Here is a 20,010-nt window from a genome sequence, read left to right on the forward strand (position 1 = left end):
TTTTCTTCCTCAAATTAAAAATAACATTTCAAAATTAACTTTTATACCTTAAGTCAAACACCAGGAAAGGAATCAGAATGCTTCACTGTGAATGTTTCTTTAAAAGCCCTTATAAAATTCCACAATTTCTTAAAACTTAAAAATAAGCAGGCCAGTTTAAAGGAGCTAGTAGCATTATCCCCAAGTTCATTGTTACTAACTGACACGAACAGAGAGAAGAGGGTTGCAAAAATGTGCCTCAGCTCTTTTATCGCTGGTAATGCTACAAAAAAGCCTGGTCCTCAATGTTTCTGTGTTTTCCCAAATTAATAGGCATGTTTAGAACCCCAAGTAGGTACTAATCTGACCTTTGCAGAGTTTTTTTCCTACTGAAGTTGTTTGGAACACAGCTACATGGAAAAGTAAATTAAAAGTGATTTGATTTGATTTTTTTATTTGATTTGATTAATGAAAGCTAAGCAGATTTGCGGGAACCTGGGGCGATCATTAGTATTCCAGATTGAACCCACAACTTTCTTGCCTCCTTGAGATTCAAGAAGAAATCCTCACTTGTCCACTGTTTGCTGGAAGCTGAAAGACCTGTTTGTTCTCCTCATGGGGGACTCTTAATGGCCCTGAGTGAGGACCTTGCCCAGCTGCAGGAGCATGTCCAGCTCAGCTCCTTGGCTCCCATAACCACACCAGACCTGCCATAAGAAGGCTTTGCTTGCAACCCAATCTTCCTGGGACACAACCAGAATAGTTCTCTGTAATCTCTTACATGAAACAGGAGGTCTAAAAATACCCTTTTACTTTTTGCAATTTAGTTTCCTATTAAGTTGTTAGTAGAAATCCACAAATCCTTGGGTTTTAATCTCAAGACAACAACTGGGACAATTTGCATCCCGTTACCATTTCAGACCTTTGCCCTGGGTTTGTGTTAGTCCAGCACAGCCAATGCAGGCTTGGACACACATATGCCTCGAGTTTATACTGTCAAAACTAATACGCAAGAGCCTGGTATGAGCTACTTTCATAATGTGATGCTGCAGTAAGCAAACAAAGGTTATAAGATAAAGACACTGTACAGTCATCTGATACAAGAGATATGAAATCAAATAGAATTTTCACTTATCCTTGAAAGGATAAAAAAATCTTGAGATGAAGGAGAAATGGAGAGTTAGATTTACTTTGCCAAAACTTAAAAATTCATAGTCTATATCTTTTGTGTTGCTGTTTTTACAGTTGCTCACTGATGACATTTTTAGGATGAACAACTTCTAAACCCCAAAATTTTCAATTCATTCTTTACACAGAATGATACACAATTTTTTCTACTCCTACTAACCCACAGAGGAAGCACGTTTCTAGTGCATTAGATTTGTATTTTAATTATGAAGCTAAAGTTAGTTTCTGCATAAATCTAATACCTGCCGAGATAAATAATTTTTTTGTCTTAATTTGGTACCTTAAATACAATTGTTAATCTTAATTAACCGGTGGAGTTCCGGGAGGAGCGGAGCGGCGCAGAGCAGGGGAAGCCGGGCTGCCGGAGCTGCTCTGAGCTGCGGCGGCCGCCGGCCACAGCTGCCAGCTGGGCATGAGACACGGGCAGGCTCCGTGCCTGGCACGGCTCAGAGCAACACGGCACTACGGTCTCCTGGAGAACGGGAGTGAGTAAACGGCAAGCGTTTGCTGCTGGGAAGGGTTTCCTGTAAGTATTACAGATGTGACAGTGTAGAAGGAAGTATGCTTGGGCATGTCCAGCCCAGCCCTGGCAGATCTCAGCCTCCAGCTGGCTGAGTGAAGGACAGGTTTAAAATGTGCCTCTGGGAGGAAGTATTAAAGATCTCTTGCTTTGGAATAACTGAGCTTGCTGATGTGCCTGAGCACAGGCTGCAGAAAGGTCAAAATGCTCACAGGTGAGAAGAAACAATTCAAAGTTCAGGTAAGTGGAGTTTTTCTATGCAAGAAGTTGGAAGTGCCATTTCTCTCCAAACAGTCTGAATGCTAAAGACAATGGGAGACGTGTCCATTACCACCCGTAGTTCTTTTTCATCCTTTATCTGCAGAGGAAGTCGCTATACTGTAATAAAAATAATTTAACGGTGTGTTTTCTCAGGAATCATGAATCTGGTGCTCTCTGCACATGAAAATGTTTCAGTCTCCATTTCTAGATACGACCTACCTGGAGTTTAGTTCATTTGGCAAGACTCTTAACTTCATTTTTCAATAGCTGTAAGAATATGAACATCACCATGATGGTCACCCCGTGTCCCACACTGGCTAGTGATCCTTCTGGAAGGAGATCTTCGCTGGTGCCCACTCCTGTCCTTCATTGATCAGAGCTGCACAATTTCCTGACACAAAGGCTGCATTTGGATCATGCAAATGCAGCCAAGTCTCTGTGTAGGTCATGTCTCCTGAAGCTGTTTTGTTTGCTTTTACTATATCCTGTGGCAAGAATGCCACAGGATACTGATGAATTGTTGCTGTGTAAATTGTGCTTTTCTGTTTGGTTTAAATCTGATTTCACAGAGTGCTGATGCACTTTGATTTCACAAAAACAGCAATTACTTGCTCCCTATTCACCTTTCACTCTTCTACAGACATAGTATTCCTCACCTTGAGATGTTTTCAGCCTGGAAAGTGTGTTGCCAGATCTCTTGAAACTACTTTGTATTTCTGAGCATTCTTTTTTTTTCTTTCTCCTGTTTCTCTGTGTTGTACAATTTCTGAGATGCACTGAAAGCACCATAATATTTAAAACGAGGGCATGCCATAGAATTGCTCTGTAGTAAAAATCTATTTTTTCCCCGTTTTTTCCCTGGGAATTAGTAATGTTCTACTTGCCTTTTGGCTGTCATAGACCACTGATCCTATGTCTTGCAACTATGCAAAATGACTCCCAGGTCCCTGTACTGAATAAGTCAAAGTAATTTAAAACCAACTGTGTGATGCAGTTAATATTTTTCTGCATGATTATTTCTGCATGTAGCTTATTAGACAGCCTCTCATATGAAGATTTTTTTCCTAGTTCTGTAATTTTATCATCAAGAAACACTTGTTTTCTTTTGTCAGATTATCTGTTTCATTATTGACCAGATGCTCCCTAACATGTCCCCAAATGCCCTCTCAGGCATTCTATATTTTAAACAGCCTTGGGAAGTCTCATCTATTTCCTGGAGAACCTTATTTTTTGAGGGACTTATTAGGAAAAAATCCCCAAACAAACAAAACAAAAAACTCTCCATACCCATACAATGTACAAGTGGGTTAGTATTTCAAAGATGTGGAACTACTGCAATACTGATGTCAGAAGTTGGATCCCTTTTTTTTGTCCTCTCAAATGCATTTTTTTTGTGTGTGATGCTAAAAACGATTTGGGTGAGTGGGACAAATTACCAGCAGCTCTTTCAGTGTTGGAAATGGACATGAGGAACGGGCTGTTGCTCCCAATTTAGTGTTGCTGCCACTTTGTATTTCCACAGGGCCTGATGCAGCGTGCTTCTGTTGTAAATCCTGCCCCAGAACCTGCTCTCTTCTTACCAGCTCACTCCAGAGCTCTCCCCTCCTATTATCTGTTGTTGCATAGCATGCCCTATTCTCTCATTCTTCTCCAAAAATGCAATAAAATAAGCCCCAAATCTTGTTTCTGATGGGGATTTATGAAAACCTGGGTAGTGAGCTTTCATGTCCCTTTCATTCCCAGTTTTAGAAGAGAATTATAGACCAGCTGGCTTATCTAGAGTCCACTTAAGGATTTAAACAGGAATGTGCTGTTTTCAATCTGTAATTGCTTTCTCTTCTAAAACACTTTTTAAAAAAATTTGGAGTGAATACCATATTTGTAAAATGAATGCCAACAGCTAATACAAAAGTCTACAAAGATAAGCAGTCTATTGCAGTTGTTTGAGGTTAACATCACTGTAACTTTCCTCTTGCACCCTTTCTCCATAATTTCCTAAAGTGCATAGAGGCTTATATACAGTTACTCACTCTATGTATTGCAGCTGAAGGAGGTATTTTGTGTCCTGATTTTAAGTATGTGGACTTCACCTAAACTGTGATATGCCTAAGCATACAGTTGAACTGCCTTCTCTCTGAGTGAAGAAAACAAGTTCACCTTTCCAGATACAAATGACTCACAGGAAGCTGTGTAAGTTCATTGGATTTTTTTAGCCTTTTCCTAACATCTTCTGCCAAAGGGGAACATACAGCCTATTATCAGTGTAAGAAAACACTAAGAAAAGTTTAGTTTACCTTTGCAAGGTCAACTGTTTTTCCTCCTGGAGACCTCTTCTTCTTTCTTATTAAAGAATCAACTGATTACCTCAAATCTTTTCCTCTTTTTGATAGGTCACCCCTAAATTCAATGTATTCAAGTTCTGCTTCAATTAAAAATAAAATTTTTAACCTGCTTATATGGAATGCACAATAGTAATGGCTAACAAAGATTAGCTCATTAAATAGCACATGATTACTACAAAACAGCTGCTTTTAAAGACCTCCAAAAAACAGTTTGCCCATTAAGTGTGCTCCTTTTTCCTTTGATATGCATATATTTAGTGCTAATACATCTCAGATTCACAAACTGCCTTTTCTCGTATTTGTATCACAGTAACTCATGAACTTAGATCCACACAAATAGCTAATCAGCCTTTTGCAAAGTATGGAAACAAAGTTAGGAAAAAAGGAGACAAGAAATTTTATACCTCAGTATATTTATTGCAGAAAAATAATTTAAAGTAAAAAATAATCAAAATTACATTTAAAGCAAAGTTCAGGGGTTCTTAGTAGCTCAAGAATTCAAGAGGCTAAACACTAAGAAGAAAAATATAAAACCATATAGTAAAGAAAAGAGCAGGGAGGCTAGTCAGTCTAACTCTTCCCCTTCTGCCTGGTGGCTGCTTGGCTAGAAAAGGCTATCCAAGTGCTTTATCAGGGGATTTGAGTATTCAGTCTAATCACTCTGTCAAATCCAGAATGTCTTGTGTGTTTACTGACCACTTAATAGTTACATTATACTTTTTCACACTATATATTTTGCTTGCAGAATTTCTTTGTGTCCAGGTAAAGATGCCCACAGAAGCTAGTTCAAAAGAGGAGCACTAACCATAGGCATAGTATAAAAGCAAACAGAAAAAACCCACAGAAGACAGTCTTCATCAACTGACACCGAAGCCCAAACTTTTCAGTAGCTGTGCATTTATTTCCTGTGAAAGCCATCACTGTGTTTAGGGGAAGTGCCTGCTTTTGACTTCCTGAGATGTTTCAAGGGAGATTGTGTGTCCTGCTGTTTGTAGAGAGCATGTGCCATGTAGGTTTGTATTTTTATCAGCATCTTGTGGCCTCAGATTTTGTGCAACCATAAACTGTTCCAAAATATTATGTGTTCTTGTCCATGAATGTGGCACACACTTTTGGTATCCCTGCCAAAGCAGACCGTTGTGTAAAACTGGCTTATGGGAAGTTGGTTCAGCACAGTAACTGCAGTCTGACAACACCCTGAATTTGGTAGTCTTGAAGTACTCTATAACCAAGGGGTCAGCTCAGAGACTGAACAGCTGCTTCACTGTGAAAACCATTTTAACATCCTCACACCCTTTCCATTTGACATGGACAAACATTCCACCATAATACTTACACAAAGTATTGCTAGCATCTAAATACAATAGACAAATGTAATTTTTCAGCACTAAGAGCTAAATTGCACTGGAGAGAGGAAAATAAACCAACACATGCTGAAAGAGAGGAGTGTATTTCAAAAAGTGCATTTCAAAAAGCTGGTATTTAGTACAAAAGAACTGTCTAACAATATGCAACTATTTCAAATAAATCAGTTTATACCAAATCTAAGAGACAGCATCACAAAATTATTATTTCTAATCTTCAGGAAAGTGCCTTGAAAGAAGATAGTCCATAAGGTTTTTATCATGTTCACCACATCTGTAAACAGAATAAAAGGACCAGTTACTTATGTGAGTGCCACCTTGCTTTCAATGTGAAACGTGGAACTTCTTGGTGATTTCTCTGAGAACATTCCAGAATCCCTTAGGATAATAGACATTACCTTTGTACTCCTAAATGTGAATACAATTTTATCTGGGTGGTCCTCCTAGGTACTACCAGAGCTTGCACTATATGCTTGGCATGCATAGTAGCAAGATGTGCTCAGCAGGGAGTCTGCATATTGTTAGAGCACAGCATGCTAAATTAAGAAGCTTTACTGAAACACAGAAGATATTTAACAATACAGGAAACAACATGTTTACAGTACTGGTTTTCTTAAGTTTCTAAAACCTGTCCATCAAAACTGATTTCTGGCAAATTCAAAATACCATACTGGCCCAAATATAATGGCTTTTTCATTACAGCATTTAGAACTTGAAAGAAATACACTTACCACACATTTGTTTTCAAACTAAGTTTCTGATTAAGCTTTCAAGCCCTTCTAAAAACCAAAGAAGACGACCTAAGCTGCTGGTAAAATGTACAGCAATCAAGGTCTTTGATGAACATATGAGCTGAGGCAGGGAACAGGTTCCATAGCAAAAATTTCAGGACCCATTACAGGAAGAAAACAAGGAAAGGGGCCTGTGGCGTCCTGTGTTTTTCCCCTCAAAAAGCTGCAAGGCTCCTTTGTATTTGAGACAATTTGGAATGTATTTAAAGCTAATTGGTACTTGCACACGAGAAAAAATATTGTCAGCTCACAGAGGAAAGCTGAAAAATAAAATGTGTTTGGATTGAAGGTTCAGCAAGCTGCAGTTCTGACAAACAGCAGAGGTAAATCCCACAATAAATATTTGATTCCTCTACACAAGTAATTGCTAGTAAGTGACCATTCTCAATTAAATATGCTTTGGAGGTCCTTATTTGAAACAAGTGAGCCTACATAAGCATTTGTTTAAGACAAAATCTTCAAAAGCAGTTAATCAGCACAATATTGCAAGAGGTTAATTAAGCTCATAGGTGCTAATAGATTTAGAGTGTTTTTTATTCAGAGTTATCTAAGTCTGGTTCACTCCCTCCTTCATGCTGGCACTAGCAAGAAACCCTTCAGAAAGTTTTGGGGAATTTTTTACCCCTGTTCTTGTACCAAACTAGAGCAGAGAGCTGGTCTGGAGGGCGAGCTCACTTCACAATCTCTATAGCTGGCACAAGAGAAGCACTGCTTCTTTTGGCACAACCCTATTAGGTGAGCCTAAGCCAAAGTGCATTTTCTGCTAGTGGCTGAGTGCTTGCAGCACTTGATATAAAATGCTGAACCAGTGGCAAAGCTGATTAAAATCAGGACTTCATTCTAATGACTTCTTTAAGGACTCTGAAAACTCTTTTCAATCCTCACTGCCACAACGTATTGTTGCATGTAAAAGTCCATCAAAATCTCTCTGCTGGGCAAGTAAATAGGTTCTGATAGGATAATCTTCCTTACAGACTGTCTGTGGGCATGCACTTCAGAGTAAGAAGGGGACCATTACCAATATCCTTGTCTAAATTCCTACATAATATATGCTAGACTCAATCCAACGATTTCTGCGTCAGACTTCTGTTCTTAGCTACAAACTCCAATGGCAGGGTTTCAAACAGGCCCTCTGCTCTCCTCTCTTGCAGGCAGCCAAGCTATTTGCAAACACTTTCACACATTCTCCTGCTTGTGAGAAATGTAGGCCAGCTTACCACAAGCAGAAAGTGTGAAAGCATTCTTAAAAAACCTAACTGCTGGCCTGTTTTTCATAGAGTGCAAGTCCTTTTAAACACTCCCCTACCTTCTACCCTGTAAACCCTCCTTTTTCACGGGGGGAACTGCCCCCTTTCTGGGGTGAGAACGCCACATGAGCCATGTCCCCTGCCCCACCACAGCAGACTGCTCTTGCAACACTATTACGCTACCCCACTAAGGCTCTAGCCAAATTGTAGTACTGAATGCAAAAAATCCACACCCAGTTCTGTCTGCTTCTAGTTCCCAATATTTCGATGTATTTCTAAATATCAACATAACCCATAATTATTTGATTCTTAAGTAAAACAAGCTGGAAATTGAAAGGAGTTGTATTTGTTTTAATACAGCAGTCAATCCAAATTAATTCCACTTAGGTAAATGAGCAATAGTCAGCTACAGCTAAAGGAAAAATTCCTCAAAGATGGGGGATTTAAACTTAGCACAAAAGTTATGTAATGTAAAAATTAAGAAACAAAAGTTAACCAGAAATTACAGATACAGAATATTTCCTTGGATTTTGATCCATTATTAAAATATGTGATTTTCACAATATTGCTCAAAAGAATATAATTCAACATAGAAAACAACATGAATTAAAAAAAAAAAAAAAAACCACAAGGTTGCCTACCTGGGACTAAGATGCTGAAGGACCTGAACCTTCTTTCTCATTCGATCCCAGTTTTGCTTTACATTCTTTGCAGACATGATGGCACTGCCTATAATATTGAAAGCAAACAACACATTGAAGAGTTTTGTTGGATTTCTTCTAATACAACCATTTAACATGATGGCAAAAGTTCTTGAAGAAATAATCTTTTGCCTATATTCCCTTATATTAATGTATATATTAATATATTCCCCTATATTAATTTTTGTAATATGGGATATAAATGACAAAATACGACATGTAAATGTCTCAGCCAATAAATACTCATTAATTAGTATTAAGTACTCCTTCTAGCAATTGCCAAAATATAACAGGATTTTCCAAGCAGCAAAAGACAGTACTTGACATTGTACCTGTGAGCAAACTGAGCTAGGAGTAAGGTGTGTAACATTTTGTGTAATACCAAGTATATACTTTGTTGTGTGTGGGGAGAATACAAGAAGAGAAATAGATGAACAATGAAGGAGCTTCCCATTATCAGTCAGGCATTTTTCTAGGCAGAAAAGCTCATGCTGGTCTGGGGAAAGATGTGGACAGACAAAGGAGAATGATTTTTTGGACAGGATTTTTGGAATGCGTTTTGTGAGCAAATGCTTTGTACCAGAAGCCATATTGAGAATGGAGAGTATAACAGGCAGCTGAAGGAGGAGCTGAGAAGGAAGCCAGAGTCTGATTTGATGTGAAGGAGGACTTTATGTGAGACTGAGAAAACAATGACTAAAACATGGAGGTGCCAGGTGACACAAGTCAACCATTGAGATCTGTTCTATGGTTAGAGGTGCCAGGTGGACAAAGCACCCTCTCATTTGCACTCCTCATGGTTTGGCACAACAGCATGACATTGGGCAAAGCCATAGAGGAGAGGGAGGTTGGAATATGGGTTGAGATTGACATTGTTGTTAAAATATGAGAACATTACAAAAAAAATCTGTAGCATATTTGGCCTGAGGTATGTTCCAAAGGAAGGCTCAAAGGATCAAGGTGATAACATGGACAATCTTAGCAGTATGATACTAGATGAATAGAGAATGAGTTACTGTTGTCACATCACACCTAAAAGTATACAATAATTTAATTTAAATCACGGATATCCTAGTAACAGGTATTACAATGAGTTTAATTTGCATTTTCTGAAGAATGTGTAGTAGTTTTTTAGTACTGCAGTATCTAGCCCAAGACTATGACTAGTACCTCAGGATCAAATCACAGAATTTAAATTCATAGTTTTGCTGCATATAATTTTTTTTAAATTTTTTTTATCTAGGCTTAATAATTTAAATTAACACAGACCTTTTTTGTTTTGGACAAAATGGTGTAATACCAACTTTCTGAAACTTTTTTTGGCATTCTCCCATGTATGACATCTTTCCAATGACAAAACCCAAGACACCGGCAACTATAGAGACAGATAACAAAATATTGTTAATACAACAGCTCAAATCAGGAGTGTGCTATTGGCCCCATTTTAATCATATAGCAAATGGTATACCACATCTCAGAACATGTCACAAACACATGTGAAGTTATACAGGGTTTATAGGGTGAATTCAGTAACTACTGAAAACTGGTTACCTATCATGAGAGAGCAACTGGTCCAAAATAATTGATACAGAAAAAGGATATAATATTCTTGCCTACAGGAAAAGGATACATTATTTAGAGAAACAGATTATAGAAAATAAAATTAATTCATGATGTTAGCACTAATTGTTCTTGCCTTTGATTGCACACCTTGGTTTACTTCTAATGATCACACTTTTAACACCAACTTCTCTGGCCTTCTAAGAATCTAGAACATCAGCTTGCCATATTGTTGCACTGTGGTTTTCACTCACTAGAGTCAGAATAAAAGACTATTTCAATGTCCTTGATTTCCTGCTGAATTTCTGCTGAAGAGGGAATCAATTAAATTTCTTGTCATTTACGAGCCACTTCACTGTACTAAAGTTTCTGTGCTTCTATTTGTTTTCTTTGTCAATCCATGGTTCTGAATTAGACAGTTGAGATCAATCAAATAAACACATGAAAACGACCATACTATTTTTTATATTATAGTATTGTGACTTTTTCCATAGTGTAAGTTGTGCACAAGCATCAGTGAAGCTGATATAATTTATAAAACAAAAGTGGAGACTAGAGTTTATACCAATTTGAGAGATTGCATACATAAATGTAAGCTGCTACTTATATTTACATTAAAAGAATCTTGTTTTGTACATTTATTTTTAAACACATCAGAAATCTGATTTCCTGATCTGCTGGGGTAACATATAAATTCCAAAAAATTAAACTTTTTGAAAAGAAATTCAGAGAGGTGCATCTAAGATCTGCATATTGTCCATAAAGAACATTTTCTTTCATTTTAGAATTGGATACAACTTACCTGCCATCTTGGGGTATGGACCAAATTTTGGGCTTGCTGAGAAAATGCCTACAATAAAAGGAAATAGAAAGCTTACTCACTTGAGGAACTCACTAGCACTCAAAACCAGGGCACTAATTTTCCTACAGCTTTTTCATTTCTTAAGGTGAGGATGGTATGAAGTCCACTAACTCAGATTTTCAGTACATCAGAAATGTACATAGTACATTTCTATTCCACTAGTTCATAGTGCATATCTTTTGGGGCAGCCTAGAGTCATAGGAGGAAGAGAATCTGGACTTTGCAGGATTCAGTACAGGCAGGAGTTCAGAGTATAAACCAACATGAAAGCAGCATGTTTCCCACTGGTGACACCTGCAGCACTGCAGAGGAAGTGATGGTGGCTTATGTTTCAGCACAAACCAACCCTGCATATAAAATAGCAAAATTAAATCTCTTACATAGTGTCCAGCTCCTTGTGCTGTCATAAGTAGGATAAAACTGCTCTTTGGTAGCTTTTTGTGGCTATCAATTAAAAGTGTACTACTGGTATCTAGCCTTCTCCTCTAGAGAGGAAAGATCACACATTTTGGCCTATAAGAGAACACAGTGTGCTAAACAAGAAAAGCAAAAAATTATCTTTAGCTTTTCCACCAAAATCCACATTCCACCAGTTAATCTCGGGAGATGAAACTAGTATTCCTCTGAGAACTATGTGTCTGGCAAAGGAATGCCATGCTATGGAGGAGGGCTCCACACAGCAAGATTACCATGGCAAAGGGAAGGGAAATGAACACTGGTTGCACTGTCACATGCATTCAGACAGTAATAATGAGGCTTAGAAGCTCCAACATGTTCTAGAGGCGGGTACTGTGTGCAGCCATTGGAAGAAAGTATTTAGACAGAGAAGTATTCAGCCTGTGCTAAGCACAAGGACCTTTGCCCACTGTGATCTATGCAATTTTATATTGGGTCTCTCGGGGAGGGAGGAACAAAAGTGTTGTTTGTTTCTAATCACCCCCCCTCCAATTGTTGACACATAGTAATAATTATTTAATAAGGGCATTTGTTATTTCACAGCTGATCAGAAACATCCAAGTACAACGAGCAGAAACTGAGAAGAGCACCTCGTGCCAGAGGCTGGCATGTTAGCTACAGAGACAGCCCCAGTGACCTTCCTATCACAGCTCACCCTTCTCTGACACACTCCTTCCCTCCCTGTCTCCCTATAAGCTCATAGGTCAAGGATGGAATAGGGAACCCACATCTGCCTCTTGTGATATAGCTTAGCAGACTTCAAGGTGGATGCCCCTCACTCTTTCCCCAAAACACCAACACAACTTAACCATAGTTAAGACCCCCCAGCAGGCAAACTGAACGTGCCATGTGTAGAACCAGGCTCATCCCCCACATAAATAGAATACAATTTTCTTTTGTGTTAGCCTGCAGATCGTGAGCTATCTCTACAGAAAGCTCTCTGTCTCCTCACTTTGGCAGTACTCCTTGTTCCTTTGCACCAAAGCTGTAGTCATATCGATACATGGTCACTCTAAAAACATTGCCAGCATTTTCAAATAAAACAACAGTTAGAGCTACAGTACCCAACTCTAATGCCCCTGCTGGGTTGTACAATGCTCTCCCCTATGAGCTGCCCCAGTGAAGACTCTACTCAAGTACATGTGATCACGGTGACAAAATCCAGCCACTGGTCTTTGGATCTGCAAATTTTCTTTTCAGTTCATGTTCTTGCAAAAGAATGACTGTGTCAATGTACACATAATAATCAAATTACCATAGCCATGATAGTAATGAGCAAGAAGGTATTGATCTTGAAAAACAGTAATGATGTTTTTTTTAACTTTACCTTTTGAGATTAGGCCCTGGGTGACAAGCATGCTCCCAAGAGATAAGGGAAGAGCTGTGAAAATGAAAGGAAGAGTAGCTGGTATCAGCCAAAATTTGTTAGGTATTTGATAAATACTCTCTTATACGTTAAATATTTTCTGTTTCTAATGTTAAACACATTATTTCTGAACATTAATTTTGCCTACTGTCTTAATCACCTACTACATCTGCTCATTCAGATTATGTTCTCTTCAAAACAAAGATGTCGTCATGCAGTGCCAGACATCAGCCATGCTGTAACATCTGGAGCTAATGCAATTTATATATATCTCCACAATCTGAGTATCTCCACAATCTGTAGATCTCCTTTAACTACTGCAACACTTGTAATGTCAGTAGCCCCAATGAAATGCTGAAACCCTTTTCAATATTCTCCTTTCAGAAAATATGTAATTTAGATACAAACGGAAAGTGTGGAAGGAAAGGCAGTAAAACACCAAGCACTGACTTTTTTTATGTCCTAACATAGGAAGAATTTCATAAATCGAAGACACATAGCCATGCCTGCCTTCCATTCAAAGGCAAGAATAAGTACATAACAAAGTAAAACATCCCTAAGGTGGTTGAAATAATGGACTTCAAGAATAGAACGAACTCTACAACTGCTAATGTTCATATTAAACAAGACCTCAATCCAACTACCTTTACATACAACAATTATGCAAATAATTCAATTAAACCTTTAAGAATACAGATCTTAACTTGACAGAGTTAACCTACAACAGTGTTCCAACAAAAAAGCATTCTGCAGAAAGTTTTGCATGCTTACATCAAGAAGTGTGGGAAGTGTGGGAAGAATGACTTTGGATCACTCACCTCTGTACCAGAAACTTTCCTGTTTGCATTCTTTACGGATCCTTGCAATCTCTTTGTCTTGGATTTGGGAGATGGGGCAAAATAACATTGGCTGAAAGCATAAACCTGGATTAGTTTACCAAATTTAATCTCACAGGAAGAAAAAAAAATCAATTAAAGAAGATAAATTCTTTAGAAAACAAATAAAATACAAAAATTTCCAAGCAAAACTGCTTATTCTGTTGTTAGCAGTGGGATGAAATCTTGATACCCCAACACAGAAACAGAAAGAACTACATAGGTTTTAAGTTTGAACCATCCATCTTGTAAGTCTTTACTTTCCTAAAATTGCCCAGCTGCTTCTTACCCCAGAAGCATATTGCTTTATATTTGCTAGTCATTTCATTCTCATGAGCTACATTATGTCTCCCAGAAAGAAATGACAGGAAATAAAGGCAGAGTGGCAGTTTTCAAAAATCAAGTTCTGCTCTGTACAGAAGTCAACTGAAGTTCAACAAGAGCAGATTTTGCAAGTATTTAAAAGAGGGTCAACATAAATTTTGCCAGACTCCCCACTAGTAGAACTTTCTCTCTGAGCCATTTAAATATATCCATGGCATCAACTGAACTCAACAATACTGGCTTCACCCTAATAAAAATCATGCCTCCGACAGACTTTTTTAAGGTAGCTCTTTTTTCACTCACTCTAATTTTAAGGAAAAAGTGACAGTATTCTCCCTTGCATTCTACTATCTACTATCTACTTCTTGTAGAAACAAGAAGATTATTTTTCTTTCTTTAAGAAAAGACTCAGTGTTAGCATTTGAAGTGTCATTACCAGACATATGAGATAAATGGGTGTACTGGTTTTGACTGGACAAGAGTTCATTTTCTCCATAGTAACTAGTATGGTGCTAGGTTTTGGATTTATGACCAAACCAGTCTTCATGATACAGGGATATTTAATTACTGCTGAGTAGATCTTACACAGAGTCAAGGCCTTTTCTGTTTCTCAGGCTGCCCCACCAGCAAATTGGCTGGGAGTGTAGAAGAATTTGGCAGGGGACACAGCTGGGACAGCTGACCCAAGGGATATTCCAATTCCATACCATGACATTGTGCTCAGCAAGAAAAGCCGAATGAAAGGAGTTGTCATTAAGTTGAAATTAATTGAAATTTTAACATTTTTCTGTAAAAACACAACATCTTCAAACACACATATTCTTGAAAGAAAAGCTAGACATCATAGAACAAGAAATGCCTTGGAAAAAAGAGCACATTCATCTACAACATCTATAACATGGATCATCTTATGCCTGCCTGATCCATGATTTTATAGCCATAATAAGGAAATGCATTTATTGGCCACAGCCACACACATTTCATATTCCAGGTAATTAACATCTCAGCCTTTCTTCAAGCACTGCTCCCACAGAAGTTAATGGTGGTGCCACTTGGGTGAACAATACAGAATTGGCTCTGCTCTAGACCATAGAGAACCACTTCAAACTGGTTTCAGAGCAAGGTCACGGTAAATACAGTCAAATACAAACAGGCTGACTGAAAGATAAGAAATTCGTGTCAGAGCCCCAAGTGCACCAACAGGCTTTGCAACCTTTCTATCTTTATACACACCCTGCCAGGTGTTTAGTTACTTGGGCTCTAACATGGCACAGTTGTGTAACATCGAGTTAAGACTGCTGTGAAAACAGAAAAGCTCAGAGGCAGCAGCAAGAAGCTTTGCCCAGGGCCTCTGTCCTTCAGCTCAGGAGCTGCATACAAGCTCAGGCCCTTGCCTTAACTGTGTTGTAGGTATACCATGGAGATCCTTACCTTGCCTTGCTAACCTGATCGCTGGCTTAGCATCAGACTTGCCTGGCAGTCACTGAACTGGCTGTAGGCTGACCCTGGTTAACATCACTGGATCTGCTGTCCTCCTCTTTTTGGGTACTGTGGTACTGTGCTCCCTGTACCTGAGGCCCCAGCCCCTGCCACCCTGCTGGCACTTGCGTCCCTTCCTTGCAGATCAGCCCAATATTGCTGCCCTCTGGTAGTGACTGGTTAGCAAAAGTCATACTGCATTTAAACTCCTTGATTTCTCTATCAGAGGAGAATGTTCATCTTCTGTAGAGCTGTAGACCAGATTCTTGTGCCACACTGTTCCCTTCTCCCCTTCTGAGCATGTTTATGCAGAACTTGATGGGGACAGATTGTACTGGACTTGTACTCAGACACCATGGCTATGCCAGCTCATAACTCAGGGCATAAATCAGAGCTTTAAGATTCACAACTCCTAGCTCTCTGTGAACCAGGAAAAATAACACACTGTCCTTTCCTCTCTTCATCTATACGCATTAGCTAACAGACACCTATTTTTCTCTTCAATAAGAGCAACTGAGACAAAATCCCAGTTATTCATCAGCAATAACATCAAAACATAAGGGAGGAAATGCAGCTTACCCATCCAGGTTGTTTTACTGGAGGTGTCTGACTTCCCTGTTGGACTGCTTCAGAAGACATTGTCTCTTTCCTTGTAGTCTGCTACTGCTCTTGTTCAGCAGAAGCTGTGCTTGCTATTTTATGCTTGGCTACTTCTCTTTCTGCTAGGTACAAAGGTAAAAGGTCAAGATATCATACTGATACTTGCAAGTCCAATATTCATCTAGAAAGAAAAATGAACAGGTTGCAAGGAGTGTATTTTTTACAGCAGATAGCATCCACTTACCTGATACAGTTTACAGCAGAGTTTAACACTATCAGCAACACAGAGTTGTGTGTAACTTAAACAGGTAATTCAGGAACTACAATTAAATGCTGAATCATGACCTAGCACAGTATGCTCAATCATAAAGAAATTAAAATATAAGCAAGTAATTGAAAACCTTTCTAATTTTTTAATGCATTGCAGGTCCAAGAAATAGCCTCTTTAGTGTACTGTCCAGAATTACTGCACTACTTCTATCCTCACTGCCATCATCTGAAGCCTGGATTCCATGGGACCCACCAGGCAAGCCTATCACAAACCACATCTGTATTTCCAAAAAACCCAATTCAGTTATAAACATTCTTTAAAAAAATTACACAAAAGAATAAATAGATTCCGAAGAGTTTTAGAGCAATATTCCATGCTTGAGAGCTGCGCTGTTAGGGAAAAACAAGAAGGAAACTAATTTCTTTCTGGAGTAATTCAAACATCTAAATTGTGATTTTTACCTAGCAGTGTGCTGCATGGTCTGGCACTTTATTAACATAGAGGGCACTTCTGCTTTTCTGAAAATACCTTCTGAGAATGGTGGCAGTGAGCAAGGCTAAAGTGACTGCAAAGGGCAGAGTCAAATAGAAAAGATATACAACAATTTATTGACCTAAACGTTTTTGGGCATTCATAATATTACTGTATAAACCACTTCCTGTACTTATTTTGGGGTCAGTTACACAGCTACGAAATTTAAGCAATGTCTGATTCACATACACTAGATATTCAGACAGCAAAGCTTTTTTAAATAATAGAAGCAACATAACCTCTCACCTTGGTAAAAAAAAACTTAAATAAAGCATTGCACTCACACCAATCAGCACTTTATTCTCAGACACTCGCAAAAATTACAATGATCACTGTGTCTTTGAAAAAAGGTGAGTTTGAAAACCCATATTATATGAGGAAAGCTCACACATCTACACCATTTTCCTTAATCTGTGAGCAATTTAATTTTCCTCAGTCTCCTGCCACTTAATGCAAAAAAAGAACATAAAATATGAGAAAGATGCATAAAACTTTAAAGAGGTTTGTGTCAATCAAAAATGACTCCAATTTTCTTATTCTTATCTGTTTTCTTATTCTCATCTACTCACAAAGCCTACTTGTGCAGATGGCAGCATAAAAATAAAAACTGGAAACAGTTTCTAACTGCTGCAACAGATTAAAAGTGCTTGTCTTTTTCATGACGATAAAACAGCTGAGTCACAGGAGAAAAAAATTTTAAAATAAAATAAAATAAAATAAAATAAAATAAAATAAAATAAAATAAAAAGAATGGGTATAAATTAAGAGTACGAAGATTTGCAGTTTGCCATTGGGCCTCCAAGCACACGTTTCTCCTGAATTAGAAGTTATTCAGCTATGCTACTGCTTGAACATAATAAAGAACCCCAAAAATATTTAGCCCCTTAAGCAGCCGCATGGTACTTCTCCCACATGGCATGAAAGCTGAAAGCTATACTGGCAAGAATGAAAAAAGAGACAGAGTTGATGTCATCAAAATATTATGTAACTGAATTATTAATATACAGATCCAGCAGACATGCTATCTCTTATCTGAGGAATGTAAAAGTTTTCCAATATTTTAAGGCCTGAATCTTGGAAAGTCAACTGTCATATCCAAAAAAAACTTTATTTCCATTTGCTTACTGAAGAAATGTAACTTCTTTGTAATTTTGTTATACTCACTGCTGTTTTCTCAACCTTACATGTAATTCTTAGTGTAACAATTAAGTGTATATTCTGGGAAGAATTCTCCAATTATATTATTCTGTTTTAATGGAATACCTATATAATGCAAGATTAAATCAATGTAGTTTGCAAGGATCAAATATTCAAAAAACTTACTTGTCTTCTACAAGAAATGCTATGGATAATTTATTAATTTACAGAAGAAAATTCTAATACTAGGCTCCTGAAAAAATCTCACGGTTTGAACACCTCTAATGGGATGATAAAGAAGCAGTATGCAAGAAGATAGCTAAGTTTTTCAAATATGAGAATTGTCAACTTCATATACTGTGTTTTCAATAAAAAGCTTCCTTCTGAATATGAATGGTAACCCCATAATTTCTAGGACTTCAGGGAAGGAAGGGGGAGCCAGAATTACATGGATTAACTGGTCCACGCTGTGGGCTGTGATGTCCAGGGCAGACAGCACTCACCAAAGATTTTAGAGGCACTTCACTGTGAGGAAGAGGGGAGATGACAAGACCCAACATGATGTTTCATACCTATCTGAACGGGCTCTTTGTTTTTAACTCAGGCTCTTATTTCACAGGTGAGTCTACAGAGTAGCTGCACTAGGTAGTACGTGACAAGGTCCCTACCAACAACCCGAGAGCAGCACGGGGCTGGTGAATGCCCCATGCCTGCTCAGCCCTGCAGCAGATGCTCAGTGCCCCCACCCAAGGCAGCAAACGCCCGGCCAGCACAGAGTATTTCTTTCACAGTATCACAGAACCAATTAGGCTGGAAAAGGCCTCTACGATCATCGAGTCCAACCTATGACCGAACACCACCTTGTCAACTAAGCACAAAGTTGAACCATGGTAAGAGCCATGGCACTGTGTCACGTCCACTCCACCGCCTCCTTCCTGGGCAGTCCTTTCCAATGTCTCATCATCCTTCTTGTGAAGTAATTCTTCCTGATGTTCAACCTGATGTTTTCCTCTGGCACAGCTGGAGGCTATGTCCTCTTACCCTGTCATTAGTCGTCAGGGAGAACAGACCAACCCTCACCTGGCTACAACCTCCTTCCAGGTGGTTGTAGAGAGCAATAAGGTCTTCCCGAGCCTCCTTTTCTCCAGGTTAAACACCCGCAGCTCCCTCAGCCGCTCCTAACAGGACTTATACTCCAGACCCTTCAACAGCTCCGCTGTCCCTCTCTGGCCACGCTAAAGCATTTCAGTGTGTTTCCTGAAATGACGGGCAGCAGTCCCACCGGGCTGTGGCAGCACACGCCCTACAGCAGCCGCCTGCCCCGGGCCGGCTGCCGAGAGCCGCGCCCCGACCCCCGCCTTCCCCCGCCGTGACGCCGGAGAAATCCGGCCCCGCGGAGCCCCTTGGCGCAGACAGGAGGTGTCCGACACTTACGGTCGCCAGCTGCGCTTACGTTCCGCGGCCCGCCGGAGGAAACGGAATGGGCTGGCTGACCCGGCCGGGCGCGGCTGGACCCGGAAGCCCACGCGTGCCCGCGGGCCGGGCTGAGCCGCGCTGGGGCGGGGGCCGACCCGCTCGGCCCGCCGGGCTCCAGCGCCATCTCCCGGCCTGCGAGGTTCCAGCGCCACCTCCCGGCCTGCGGGGTTCCACCGCCATCTCCCGGCCCGCCGCGCGCGGGGTCACCGGGGTCCTCACTTGCCCGCCCGGCTCCCCTCACGCCCCGGCTCCTCGCTCTTGCGAGGATCGCACGAGCGCTCCTCGCCTCCCGGTGGGCTGCTCCGGTAGGAGAACAGCGAGCCCGCCAAGAAAATTCCGCGTTCTCGGATTTCCCCGCTGAAATTCAGAAAGCTCTTTTAGCAAGGGTATGTGTTAATAAAGGTAACAGAATCACAGCCATTAGCGTTGGAAGGGCCCTCTTGAGGTCATGTGGTCCAACACCCCTGCCAAGGGAGAGTCACCTGGAGCAGGTGACACAGGAACTTGTCCTGTGGGTTTGGAATCTCTAGACAAATGGAGATTACATGACCTCCCTGGGCAGCCTGTTTAGTGCTCTGCCACCCTCAATGGAACGATCTGCCTCAAGTTGAGGTGGAACTTCGTGTGTTTTAAATTATGAACACTGATCCTTGTCCTGTTGCTGGGCACCGCCAAAAAGG

The 20,010-nt window shown here is 39.9% G+C and overlaps 1 protein-coding gene across 3 annotated transcripts; it reads right to left on the minus strand.

Annotated features, from left to right (window-relative positions):
• Positions 1-4,686: 4,686 nt before the first annotated feature.
• On the minus strand, positions 4,687-19,459 carry OCIAD2 (OCIA domain containing 2). 3 transcript variants are annotated; one of them, XM_014887966.2, is made up of 8 exons: positions 19,289-19,459; positions 15,895-16,034; positions 13,456-13,546; positions 12,599-12,652; positions 10,756-10,803; positions 9,663-9,768; positions 8,334-8,421; positions 4,687-5,928 (listed from the first exon to the last, which is right to left on the minus strand). In XM_014887966.2, exons 2-7 carry the CDS (start codon positions 15,952-15,954, stop codon positions 8,340-8,342), a joined length of 441 nt encoding a protein of 146 aa, XP_014743452.1. In that variant the 5' UTR covers positions 15,955-16,034; positions 19,289-19,459; the 3' UTR covers positions 4,687-5,928; positions 8,334-8,339. The 3 variants fall into 3 exon arrangements, with proteins under 3 accessions (XP_014743452.1, XP_088019467.1, XP_088019468.1); XM_088163341.1 differs by lacking the exon at positions 19,289-19,459 and adding an exon at positions 18,935-19,090; XM_088163342.1 differs by lacking the exon at positions 9,663-9,768.
• Positions 19,460-20,010: the final 551 nt, after the last annotated feature.

The sequence above is a fragment of the Sturnus vulgaris genome, chromosome 4, assembly GCF_052056855.1.
Source record: "Sturnus vulgaris isolate bStuVul1 chromosome 4, bStuVul1.hap1, whole genome shotgun sequence".
Taxonomy (NCBI): domain Eukaryota; kingdom Metazoa; phylum Chordata; class Aves; order Passeriformes; family Sturnidae; genus Sturnus; species Sturnus vulgaris.

Coding starts and splice junctions, on each gene's coding strand:
- OCIAD2 (XM_014887966.2), bottom strand. CDS start 15,954: ATGTCTTCTGAAGCAGTCCAACAGGGAAGTCAGACACCTCCAGTAAAA. Junction 9,769..10,755: donor TCCATACCCCAAGATGGCAG/GTAAGTTGTATC, acceptor CTGTCTCTATAG/TTGCCGGTGTCTTGGGTTTT. Junction 8,422..9,662: donor TTTTGTCCAAAACAAAAAAG/GTCTGTGTTAAT, acceptor TCAATATTATAG/GCAGTGCCATCATGTCTGCA.